This window comes from Rhineura floridana, chromosome 3, assembly GCF_030035675.1.
Source record: "Rhineura floridana isolate rRhiFlo1 chromosome 3, rRhiFlo1.hap2, whole genome shotgun sequence".
In the NCBI taxonomy this organism is placed as follows: Eukaryota; Metazoa; Chordata; class Lepidosauria; order Squamata; family Rhineuridae; genus Rhineura; species Rhineura floridana.
In genome coordinates, this window is record NC_084482.1 from 202,462,612 (window position 1) to 202,475,374 (window position 12,763).

Genomic DNA, 12,763 nt, shown 5'->3' on the forward strand with positions numbered 1-12,763 from the left:
AAAACTGAGACGCCAGACTAAGATGCGTCCAAACTCAGAGGAAGACAATGGTAAACCACCTCCGAATGCCTCTTACCACGAAAACTCTATGAACAGAGTATCCAAAATGCAATACGAGATAGTGCTGGAAGATGAGACCCCCAGGTCAGAAAGCACTCACCGAGCTACTGGGGAAGAACAAAGGACAAGTACGAGTAGCACTGTGACTAATGACGCAGCTGGGTCAAAGCCAAAAGGAAGCCCAGAGGCTGATGCGCACAGATGCAAAAGGAGAGTCTGGAGTTGTACGACGCACACAATAGGAACATGGAATGTGAGAAGCATGAACCAGGGAAAGTTAGAAATTGTCAAGCAAGAAATGGAGCGTATCAACATTACAATACTTGGCGTGAGTGAATTAAAATGGACTGGAATGGGACATTTTCAATCAGGCAACTACAAAATATTTTATGCAGAAAATGAGAAATGAAGAAGAAATGGGGTTGCTTTAATAGCGAGAAGTGATGTAGCAAAAGCAGTTAGGAGCTACAACTTAAGGTCTGAGTGAGATATCAATGAGATTAAACGGGAAACCTATTAACATAACCATCATCCAAGTCTACGCTCCAACATCAAATGCAGAAGAAGAATTGGAGAGATTTTACGCAGAAGTACAGGAGGAAATTGATCACACACCAAAACAAGATATGATGATAATCATGGGGGACTGAAATGCAAAAGTAGGGAACAGAGAAGAACTAGGAATTGTGGGGAAATGGGGCTTAGGTGACAGAAATGAAGCAGGAGAAAGACTTACTGAATTCTGTGAAGCCAATAATTTGTTTCTTGCAAAAACATTTTTTGAGCAACCAAAAAGACGACTGTACACGTGGACATCACCAGATGGTCAATATAGGAATCAAATTGATTATATAATTGGAAACAGAAGATGGAGAAGTTCCATACTTTCTGCAAAAACAAGACCAGGAGCAGACTGCAGTACAGATCATGAACTGATCGTATCGAAAATCAGAGTAAAGCTAAAGAAGAATAACAAAGCACTCATAATGCCAAAATACAATTTAAATAACATCCCAGAAGAATACAAAGATCAAATAAGGAACAGGTTTGAGGCTTTAAACTTAGTTGACAGAGAACCAGAAGAACTATGGAGTGAAGTCAGGGACATTATCAGGGAAGAATGCAAACGTCTAGTTAAAAAGAGAGAAAGACCTCAATGTATGACTGAAGAAACTCTTAAAATGGTTAAAGAGAGAAGGAAAGCAACAGGAGATAGAAACATGGTCAGAACCCTAAATGCAACTATACAACGACTAGTACGTAGGGACAAAGAAAACTATTACAATAGTTATTGTATAGAAATAGAAAAGGACAACAAAATGGGAAGAACAAGAGCCCTATTCCAAAAGATTAGAGAAATGAAAGGGAAATTTAAGCCATGAGTAGGGATGTTGAATAATCAACAGGGGAACACGCTGACTGACCGAGATGAAATAAAAGGAAGATGGAAGCAATACACTGAAGAACTCTATAAAAGAGATGACAGGATGACAGATTCATTCACGGAGGAACCATATGATGAAGAACCAGAAATTTTAGAATGTGAGGTGAAAGCTGCTCTTAAAATTCTTGGAAGAAACAAATCACCAGGAATAGACAGCATACCAACAGAGTTGCTACAAGCTACTGAGACTGAATCTGTCCAAATTTTGACAAAAATTTGACAACAAATACGGAAAACTAAACAATGGCCCACTGACTGGAACCGTTCAATATATATCCCAATTCCAAAGAAAGGGGATCCCAGAGAATGCAGTAATTATTGAACTATTGCATTAATAACCCATGCAAGTAAATAATGCTCGAGAGAAAAATCACCTCATTTGAAATGTGATGTTGGAGGAGAGCTCTGCGCATACCATGGACTGTAAAAAAGACAAATAATTGGGTGTTAGAACAAATTAAACCAGAACTGTCACTAGAAGCTAAAATGATGAAACTGAGGTTATCATACTTTGGACACATCACAAGAAGACATGATTCACTAGAAAAGACAATAATGCTGGGAAAAACAGAAGGGAGTAGAAAAAGACGAAGACCAAAGAAGAAATAGATTGATTCCATAAAGGAAGCCACAGACCTGAACTTAAAAGATCAGAACAGGGTGGTTCATGACAGATGCCGTTGGAGGTCACTGATTCATAGGGTCGCCATAAGTCGTAATTGATGTGAAGGCACATAACAACAACAAACTTCTGTTAATGCAGCCTAAAATAGCATTTGTCTTTTTTGCAGCCACATCACACTGTTGGCTCATATTCAGCTTGTGATCAATAACTATTCCAAGATCCTTCTCACGTGTGGTGTAGCTGAGCCAAGTATCCCCCATCTTATATCTGTGCACTTGGTTTCTTTTTCCTAGGGGTAGAACTTGCACTTATCCTTGTTAAATTTCATTCTGTTGTTTTCAGCCCAATGCTCCAGTCTATCAAGATCACTTTGAATTTTACTCCTGTCCTCCAGAGTATTAGCTATCCCTCCTAATATTGTATCATCTGCAAATTTGATAAGCATTTTGTGCACCTCCTCATCCAAGTCATTAATAAAAATGTTGAAGAGCACTGGGCCCAGGACCAATCCCTATGATACCCCACTTGTTACGTCTCCCCAGTTTGAGAACGAACCATTGATAAGCCCTCTTTGAGTACGATTCTGTAGCCAACTGTGGATCCACCTGATAGTTATTCCATACAGCCCACATTTAGCTAGCTTGCTCATCAGAATATCATGGGGCACTTTGTCAAGGGTTTGCTGAAGTCACGATACTTTATGTCCACAACATTCCCACAGTCTGCCAGGAAGATTACCCAATCATCACCCTCCAGTAAAAACAGAAATTTGTCTTACTGTGAATTTCTGTTTACTGTGGATGATGGATGACATTCGTCCCAACCTCTCCTTCCTCTGCTGGCAATCTAAGAAGTGTAGGTTACGGCTCCTGCCGCTGCCATACATATGGATAAGTGGTTTTCTGTCCTTTCCATGTGTGTGCGTTCCATTGGTTTTGGGGGCGGTTGTTCTACTTTGATGTGGTTAAGCCTTTTTTTGCTGTGCTTCTCTGTTCCTTGTTGGTTTCTCTTTTTCTGTTCCATACAGTTTCTCAACAGTTAAGTTTCAGTCATCGACAGAGTTGAAGCTGGAATGTTGGCGTGGGGTTGATGAGTTGTCTGCTCTGCCAGTTCGTATGGTGGGAGGGATGAGTCCTCCTCTTGGAAAGGTGGCAAAAGGTTTTAGTGGACCCTGCTTCTTCCTTCCAGTAGGAAGCATCATCTCTAATAAGCAATGTCATCCATCATCCCCAGTAAACAGAAATTCACGGTAAGACAAATTTCCGTTCGCCCCTCTTCGCTGTTGTGGATCGTGCTTGCAGATACATATGGAAACTTATTTCCGTGTTGTACCTGTTTGCCAGATTTTGTGAGATTTTCTGGAGACAGAAAGACTTGTGCTTCTCAGTGTGACATCCTCACTCATAGCATTGCTAGTCCTGCAGAGATTTTCCATGCTGCCTATGACTGTGACAGAAGCTGAAAGACATTTTAGTGAGCTAGATCTCATCAAAAACTGTTGGTGTGCTGCTTTGGAGCAAGAACTCTTGACATCTGTGAAATGTTTTGCCTATCAAGTATGAACTTGCAAGAGAGGTTGACCAGGGAGATTAGTCATCATTTTGCAACGAAAAAGGCCAAGCTTTGAAGTGAACTGCTCTATTTATAAAATGTCCACAGCCAGTAGAAAGTGATAACATAATCTGCAAGCATTGTAGGGCATTTTAGTATGGAGAAAGGCAAGTAAGAAGGAATATGATGGAAGTATATACAATTGTGCATGGTGTGGAGAATGGGAACAGAGAGACATTTTCTCCCTCCTGATACTAGAACTGAGAGACAGTGTGGTGTAGTGGTTAGAGTGTTGGACTACGACCTGGGAGACAAGGGTGCGAATCCCCACACAGCCATGAAGCTCACCTTGGGCCACTCACTGCCTCTCAGCCTCAGAGGAAGGCAATGGTAAACCCCCTCTGAATACCGCTTACCATGAAAACTCTGTTCATAGGATCGCCATAAGTCGGGATAGACTTGAAGGCAGTCCATGTCCATTCAGTACTAGAACCAGGGGGGGTGTCATCCAATGAAGCTGAAGGTTGGGAAATTTAGGACAGAATAAAGAAAATACTTGTAGAACAGCCATAACTCCCATCGGGGCTTATGGAAGTTGTGATCTAAAACGCTTGGAGGGCACCAAGTATATTTAATGTGTGTCTTTAACCTTGAGAGCCAGTGTGGCGTAGTGGTTAAGGTGTTGGACTACGACCTGGGAGACCAGGGTTCGAATCCCCACACAGTCATAAAGCTCACTGGGTGACCTTGGGCCAGTCGCTGCCTCTCAGCCTCATGAAAACCCTATTCATAGCGTCGCCATAAGTCGGAGTCGACTTGAAGGCAGTCCATTTACATTTTTATGGCTATCAATAGCTACTAAACTTGATGGCTGTTGCCTCCTTCCCAGCCACCCTCATCTCAACCCTACTTACATGCAAGGATTACAGACTTGTAGAAATCAAAAGCAAAGCTGTGTTGCTGATAGCTTAAACATTCTGGGTTAGGTTAGCTAATTAACACCTGGAGTGTTAATGCTAAAATGTCCCTATTCTCATTAACACTGTTTTAATGGTTTTGCATACATACTTGTCATACTTTTGTCATACTTTTTTGCATTTCATTTCTTTCTGATCTCATTGCTTAAAATTCCATGACAACCACGCCCACCAACGCTGATGCGGTAATATATTTGTCAGTTTTTAAGCCTGGAACCTCACACCCCAATTTTATCTTATTTATTTTACAAAACCACTTCAAAGCCAGAGGCCATCAAAGTGGTGTATAGCAAGATAAAAATAAAAAAAATGTAATAAAAAAAATCCAAAAATGATTAAAACCTTTCCTGCAAATGCTAAAAACAATGAAACCATTCCTACAGCTGTATAATTAATATTTCATAAGTGACTGTGTCGCACCTCAGAAAGGTGCAAAATTAGGCTTTGAAAAAGCAAAAACACTTTGTTTCTCAAGACTAATTGCTGGCAGAGTGGGGAGTGTAAGCAGTGGAGGCTGGTGGCTGTGATGTCAGTGGGGCAGTAAATCTGCTCTGGGTTTTAGTCTGAACTTTCAAGGAGCTGTCCAAGGTTACCTTGGAGCTCAGGATACTTCCTCTCGTTCATCAGCTATGAGTGCATAGAAGGTTTTCCCCTCCCCTTCTGGTAAACCTGTCACTGTTTCTTTTCCTCGGGCTTTTGGTGCCATCTGGAAAACTGAATGGGCTAACCGTTGTTGTTGTTATGTGCCTTCAAGTCAATGACGACTTATGGCGACCCTATGAATCAGCGACCTCCAAGAGAATCTGTCATGAACCACCCTGCTCAGATCTTGTAAGTTCAGGTCTGTGGCTTCCTTTATGGAATCAATCCATCTCTTATTTGGCCTTCCTCTTTTTCTGCTCCCTGCTGTTTTTCCCAGCATTATTGTCTTTTCTAATGAATCATGTCTTCTCATGATGTGTCCAAAGTATGATAACCTCAATTTCACCATTTTAGCTTCTAGTGACAGTCCTGGTTTAATTTGTTCTAACACCCAAGTTTTTGTCTTTTTCGCAGTCCATGGTATGCGCAAAGCTCTCCTCCAGTACCACATTTCCAATGAGTTGATTTTTCTCTTATCCGCCTTTTTCACTGTCCAACTTTCACATCCATACATAGAGATCAGAAATACCATGGTCTGAATGATCCTGACTTTGGTGTTCAGTGATACATCTTTGCATTTGAGGACCTTTTCTAGTTCTCTCACAGCTGCCCTACCCAGTCCTAGCCTTCTTCTGATTTCTTGACTATTGTCTCCATTTTGGTTAATGACTGTGCTAATCCTTGACAAGTTCAGTGTCCTTGTTGTCAACTTTAAAGTTACATAAATCTTCTGTTGTCATTACTTTAATCTTCTTGATGTACAGCTGTAGTCCTGCTTCTGTGCTTTCCTCTTTAACGTTCATGTCTGTTTTTTTAAATTGTTTTTTGCCTGCTCCTCATAAACTGGCAAAATGAAAAAGGTTCCTTACAGTTCAGGAGCTTGTAGCTCCATTTGTTACAAAAAAAAGTAAAAATTAAAAAAGGTAGATTCAATTTGTAATAATTGTTTGAATAAAATGTACTTTTAATATACCAAATGTGGTAATTTTATGCCAAACCAACTTGTACAATCTGTTAAAAGTGCTAATATTGCATTTTTCAATTTTTCTGAAATTATCATTTTCCCCCGAAAAATTTTTGAAAAACCCAACATGGCTTCAACATTTCTGGAAATTTTACGTCTCTAGTGTGGAGACATCACACCTAGGGTGACAGGATGGCGCTGGACCCTCAAAGGCAAGAGACACAGCATCCTCAGTTATTATAGAGGGTCTTGAGAGCAGTTAACTCACAGAAGAACAAAAAAAAAAGGATTTTGTAGGGGTTTCTGCCAAATCAGGCTCTCAGGATCTACATAGCTTTTGGTTAGAACCTGGGATCTACCTGGGCTCAAAAAGGACATTGTAGAGCTCCAAAAGGTTTGGAAAACGGCCAGCAAAATGATTAAGGAAATGTATCCCCTATGAGGAAAAAATGACAACATTTGGGGTTTTTTAATGTGGAGAAAAGGTGAGTAAGTGGGGACATGATAGAGGTGTATAAAACTATGCATACCATGGAGGAAATGGACAGAGAACAGTTTTTCTCCCTTTCTCATAGCACTAGAACTCAGGGACATCCAGAGAAGCTGGATGTTGGAAGATTCAGACAAAAGAAAGTACTTCACTCCCGCTGATGTCCTCCAACTTGGATGGCTTTAAAAGAGGATTAGACAAATTCATGTAGAAGGAGAAGGCTATCAACAGCTACTAGCCACAATGGTTATGTTCTATGTCCACTGTCAGAGCTTCTGAATACTAGGTACTGTGAATGACAAGTGTTGCGTGCAGGCACTGTGAAAACAGGAAGCTGGACTATGACGGGTCTTTGGCCTGATCTAGGCTCTTTGTTTCTTACCAGTGGGATCCTGGTACAAAAGCCACATGTTAGAATTCTGAGCCTTGGATTTTGTTTTGCATACAGAACCAACTGAAGCTCAGTTCACACAAAACTGTGACAAAATACACACTTAACAGCCCATGCAATAAATCCACTCCTAGTTACTCCTCTCACAGCTTCCTTCATTTCTGGATAAAAAATTAGCAGGAGACAAGGAGTCATTGTGGTCACATCCAACTCATACATTGCTTCCCCCAAGGAATCCTGGGAATTGTAGTTTGCTCCTCACAGAGCTACAATTCCAAGCCCCCTTAACAAACTACACTTCTCAGGATTCTTTGGGGGAAGCCATGTGCTTTAAAAGTATAGTATGGATCTGACCTTTGCTGTTTCTATAGTTATACAACTGGATATCAGAAATCCTGAGCTCCTGGCAAATCACTCGGAGGTCTACCAGGAAGTAACGTTCTATCTTCTGCCCAGGCTTGTCTCTAGGGGGCAAACAGGGGTGTCTGCTGCAGGCCCTGCACTTTGGGAGCCCCCACATTTAGGGGGACCCTAGTGCTGGTGGCCACAGCTGACATGTACTATATCAGAGGCACATAAACAATGAATTAAAAGAGTCTTAGCTGGCTTGTTCTTTGCTTGCCATCCAGCATCGACATCTGCACCCTGTTATTATGTTACTATCTCCAGGAATCCTCCTTGATCCAAAACAATCGCCAGTTGTCACATGTGAAAGTGATCTGGTTCTAGCTTTGGTATCAGGCTGTGCATGCTAATGCCACCAGCTTGCGAAACCATTGTAGATTCACACAAAAAACTTTCCTACACCTTCTGAAACTTACCTTTTGCTGTCTGGGCCCATAACCTATTGGGATTCAGCAGAGTTGCACAGTAGTTGCAACAAATCAGTCTGTTAAGACCACTGGTAAAGGTGAGCAAGAAACGTTAAGGTTTATTTATTACTACCATACATAGCCATCTCTTTGAATTAGAACTCAGGATGGCACAGAAGGAGAACAAAGGACAGAGTGTGGTCTGAGAAGAAGGAGGAACAGAGGGTCAGCAAACAAACTAGTTACAAGATAGTCAGTGAGATGAACAGAAGCATTTTATTTCTGTCTAGCGCACCCCCCCCGGTTCAGGTAACTAACTACAAGCGTTGTTGTCTCATTTCAACACCTGAGACCTTCTGCATGCACACAATATATATATATATAAAACAGACTTGTATCCAATGGGTTTTCCCCCATTTGTTGTTGTTGCAAATATAACGAGAAAACAGAGAAACAACAGCACCTCACATTAATTATAAGAACGACCCATCAATTCTAATTTCTTACTTTTCTAAGCATCACGCTACCTGTGAACGCTTCTGCAGAGGCACATGCTGGTGACCCATGGGGGGAGGGAGGGGAGAGCTCTGATCACCTGTGGGGGGAGGGAGGGGAGCACTGGTGAGCCTTGTGCAGGAAGGGGAAGCACGGGTGACTCGTGCAGGGAGGGAGGGAGGGAGGTGGGGCGCTGGTGACCTGATGAGGGGAGAGGGAGGGAGGCACGCTGGTGACCCATGGGGGTGTGCTGGCAACAGTAAGCAGGTTGGAGAGCAAAGCAAGCAGGGGTGGAGCCCCTAGTAAACATATAAATATAAGCCAAGAGAGGAAAACCTTTGGCCCTCCAGTTGTTGCTGAGCTACATCTCCTATCAGCCCCAGCAACCATGACCAATGGCCAGGGATGATGGGAGTTGTTGTTCAGCAACATTGGGAGTGTTCCTCACACCTGATATAATAGAGAAATGACTTCAGCTCCCATTAATAAGAATAAGCTGCCAGTCTGTGTGTATGTGTGTGTCAAAATAGATCTCCAAATGAGACTGATAACTATAAGATATATGTTAAAATGTAGAAAGGGCAGTAAGATCTTCAGACGTTCTATTCAGTGGTGTTGCTTCACTGACCATTACTCGCTGGTAGAGCAGTGGTTTTGCATGCAGAAGGCCACAGCTTCAATCCACAGCATCTCCAGGTAGAGCTGGGAGAGAATCCTGCCTGAAATCCTGGAAATCAGCTGCCAGTCAGTGTAGACAATCCTGAGCTTGATGGAACAATGGTCTGACTCCATATAAGGTAGCTTCCTATGTTCCTTCCGTCCACAGAATATGGACGGATATTACCTTGCTAAATCTACTCCAGAGGGTCCCCCAATTCTCTGAAGAAGATTTAGAGGCAGTGGCAGCTGGTGCCTATTTGGATTGGTAGAGAAGAAAGTAGGGAAACCAGCCATAGGTAGAGCCATAGCCATTGCCAGGCAGAACCACTCCCTGACTGGCTGTATGTAAGAAGGCAGGCAGATGGGAGCTGGCTGGGGGCAGGCTGATGAACCAGCCTCCCACTGTTTAGGGGGCTTGGGAGAGGAGGAATAACTGAAAATGGCTTCCCTTCCATGTTCTGCTAACAAGAACGTTCCCTCAGTGGAGTGATGACACTGTTGTTTACAATCCGTAATAAACTTTAGAGAATAAATAGAAGTGGCGTTGATTTTCCTCAGAGTGGGCCTTGTTTGACTGAAACCAGAATCCTCTTTTCTGTTCTAGCAGATGACTGGCAAGCAAGCGATGATGAGGTAGAGACTTTTGAGGTGGAAGAAGGACCTGAGCAAACTGAACTCAATGGATTATCAAAGGATGGCACAAATGGAATTAATTTCCAGGGACCAAACATACGAGAAACATTTGGAAGTCACCAGGGACAGGAGAACCTCTGTGTTGACAAATGTTTTCCAGAAGCGTCTTCCTGCGTAAGAGAAACAGAGGGTCCTGACTGTGGGGAAAAACGCAGCCAAAGCTCTGATCTTCCAAAGAGACGGCCAGCCCGAAAGCGAAAGAAAACACATGTGTGCTCAGAGTGTGGGAAAGCCTTCGATCGGCTCTCAATTCTGGCTAACCACCAGACCATACACACAGGAGAGAAGCCGTATCAGTGTGCAGACTGTGGGAAAGGCTTTGGTTATAAAGCGCTTCTCGTGAGGCATGGGAGAAGCCATGAAGGACAAAAGCCATATAAATGCTTAGAGTGTGGGAAAACATTCAGTACCAGCACCATCCTTTCCGATCACGAGAGAATCCATACAGGAGAAAGGCCCTTCACTTGTGTTGACTGTGGGAAATGCTTTATTAAGAGGGGCCATCTGATGAGGCATCAACTGACCCACACCGGAGAGAAAAGGTACAAATGCTCTGAGTGTGACAAAAGCTTTGGTGATAAAAGTCTCCTTACCACACACAAGAGAAGCCACACAGGGGAGAAACCATACACCTGTTCTGAGTGTGGGAAAAGCTTCAGTCAAGGCTCACACCTCATCACCCACAAGAGAATCCACACTGGAGAGAAACCACATAAGTGTTCACACTGTGGGAACAGCTTCAGTCGACGGTATGATCTTCTCATTCATGAAAGGACACACACAGGAGAGAAACCCTACCCATGCCCAGAATGTGGGAAAGCCTTCCGTCAGAGCTCACAGCTTTTTGTTCATGGAAGGATTCACATGGGTGGGAAACCGTACCGATGCTCAGAGTGTGGGAAAAGCTTCCGTTGGGAGAGCAGCATTAAAATGCACATGAAAAACCATGCTGGGGATAGACCGTATGCCTGCTTGGAGTGTGGCAAAAGATATGGCAAGTCTTCACACCTGATTCGGCACAAGGCGACCCACACAGGGGAGAAACCATTCAAGTGCTCCCAGTGTGAGAAAAGCTTCACCCAGAGGTCCGTGCTTTATCTCCATGAAAGGACCCACACAGGAGAGAGACCCTTCCAGTGCTTAGAGTGTGGGAAAAGCTTCCGTTGGGAAAGCAACTATCAAATGCACGTGAAAAACCATGCGAGGAAGAAACCATTTGGATGCACAGACTGCGACGAAAGCTACGATAAGGAGTCTCAGCTTATCAAGCATCGGAGAACCCACACGGGAGAGAAACCCTTCAAGTGCAAAGAGTGCGGGCTATGTTTCGATTGCATATCTGCGCTGACGATGCATCGGAAGATCCACAGGAACGAGAGGCCGTTTAAATGCTTGGACTGTGGCAGGAGCTACAATGAGGAGTCTGAGCTTCTGAAGCACCAGAGGGCCCACACGGCAGAGAAGCCACATAAGTGCCTGGATTGTGGGAAAAGCTTTGACTCCAGCTCCGCACTGAGAGTGCATCGGAGGATGCACACTGGGGAGAAACCCTACAAATGTTCAGACTGTGGGAAAAACTTCAGCCAGAGTTCAAATCTCAGGACCCACATGAGAATCCACACGGGAGAGAATGTGTAAGACAAGGCCTCGAAATGATACATGGGAGAGCATGACACACACAAAACCTTGGGAGGAGGGCTGCTGAGGTTTCACATCCCCAGATGAATCTCTACTTGTTTTGAAGTGCATATGTAGCAGGAGACGTTAACGTTGCTGTGATTCTCACCTTGCCTGGTCCTGTCATTCAGTGGTCCTCGTATTCGAAATCATATTCGTATTAAAGCAAGCAGGACTTTGATTTGGCCCTGCAGCACCTACAGGAGGTGGCCTGACTGTGCTCTTGTTCAGGTGACTGTCTATATCAGAGCTTGGAAAAGTTACTTTTTTGAACTACAACTCCCATCAGCCCCAGCCAGCATGGCCACTGGATTGGGCTGATGGGAGTTGTAGTTCAAAAAAGTAACTTTTCCAAGTTCTGGTCTATATCAGCTGTGGAGAACATGTGGCCCTCCAGGTGTTGCTGATCTACAACTCCCACCATCCCTGGCCATTGGCCATGCTTGATGGGGCTAATGGGAGTTGTAGATCAAAAACATCTGGCAGGCCAAAGGTTCCTCCCACATGGTCTATAAAACAGGTATCTCCACATCAGTATTCTTTCCATGGCCCACTCCAATATTCCTGATGGCAAGAGTGGTCAGACAAAGACAGCAGCAACAAAGAAGGGTTTTTAATGCATTTCGTTAAAGCATCCTCCCCCAACCTGGCATCCTCTAGATCAGCCTTTCCCAACCGGTGTGCCTCCAGATGTTGTTGGACCACAATTCCCATCTTTCCTGACCATTGGCAATGCTGGCTGAGGCTGATGGGAGTTGTAGTCCAACAACATCTGGAGGCACACTGGTTGGGAAAGGCTGATCTAGATGTTTTGAACTACAACTCCCATCAGCCCCAGCCATCTTGACAAGCCTGCTGGCTGGAGGAGCCATAGTGCAAAACATTCGAGGGCACAGGGTTGGGGGAGGCTGTTTTAAAGGGATAGGTAATGATTAGGTTTTCCATTTAAGCTGCATTCTTAGGTTTAGTACGGGGATGGGGAATTTGTCGTCCAGATGTTATGGACTCCAACTCCCATCAGCCCCAGCCAGCATGGCCAATAGTGATGGATGATGGGAGTTGTAATCATAGGAACATCAGAAGAGCCCTGCTGGATCAGGCCTGTGGCCCATCCAGCATCCTGTTCTCACAGTGGCCAACCAGAAGCCTATGGTAAGCCCGCAGGCAGGACCTGAGCGCAAGAGCACTCCAGCAACATCTGCAGGGGAGCTTCTTCCCCATCCCTGGTTTAGCATATATTTTCACCTGGGTGGGTAACGTAGGTAGGCATAGAGCTACATAT

General features: G+C 43.9%; 1 protein-coding gene across 1 annotated transcript in view; it reads left to right on the plus strand.

The window, feature by feature from the left end:
* Positions 1–12,763, plus strand: part of LOC133381162 (zinc finger protein 91-like) — a 141,888-nt gene that overhangs the window by 20,488 nt on the left and 108,637 nt on the right. Inside the window, exons 4-5 of the mRNA XM_061619808.1 lie at positions 9,716–10,889; positions 11,310–11,438. Of these exons, the coding sequence (XP_061475792.1) occupies positions 9,716–10,889; positions 11,310–11,438 (1,303 nt within the window). The remainder of the gene's footprint in view (positions 1–9,715; positions 10,890–11,309; positions 11,439–12,763) is intronic.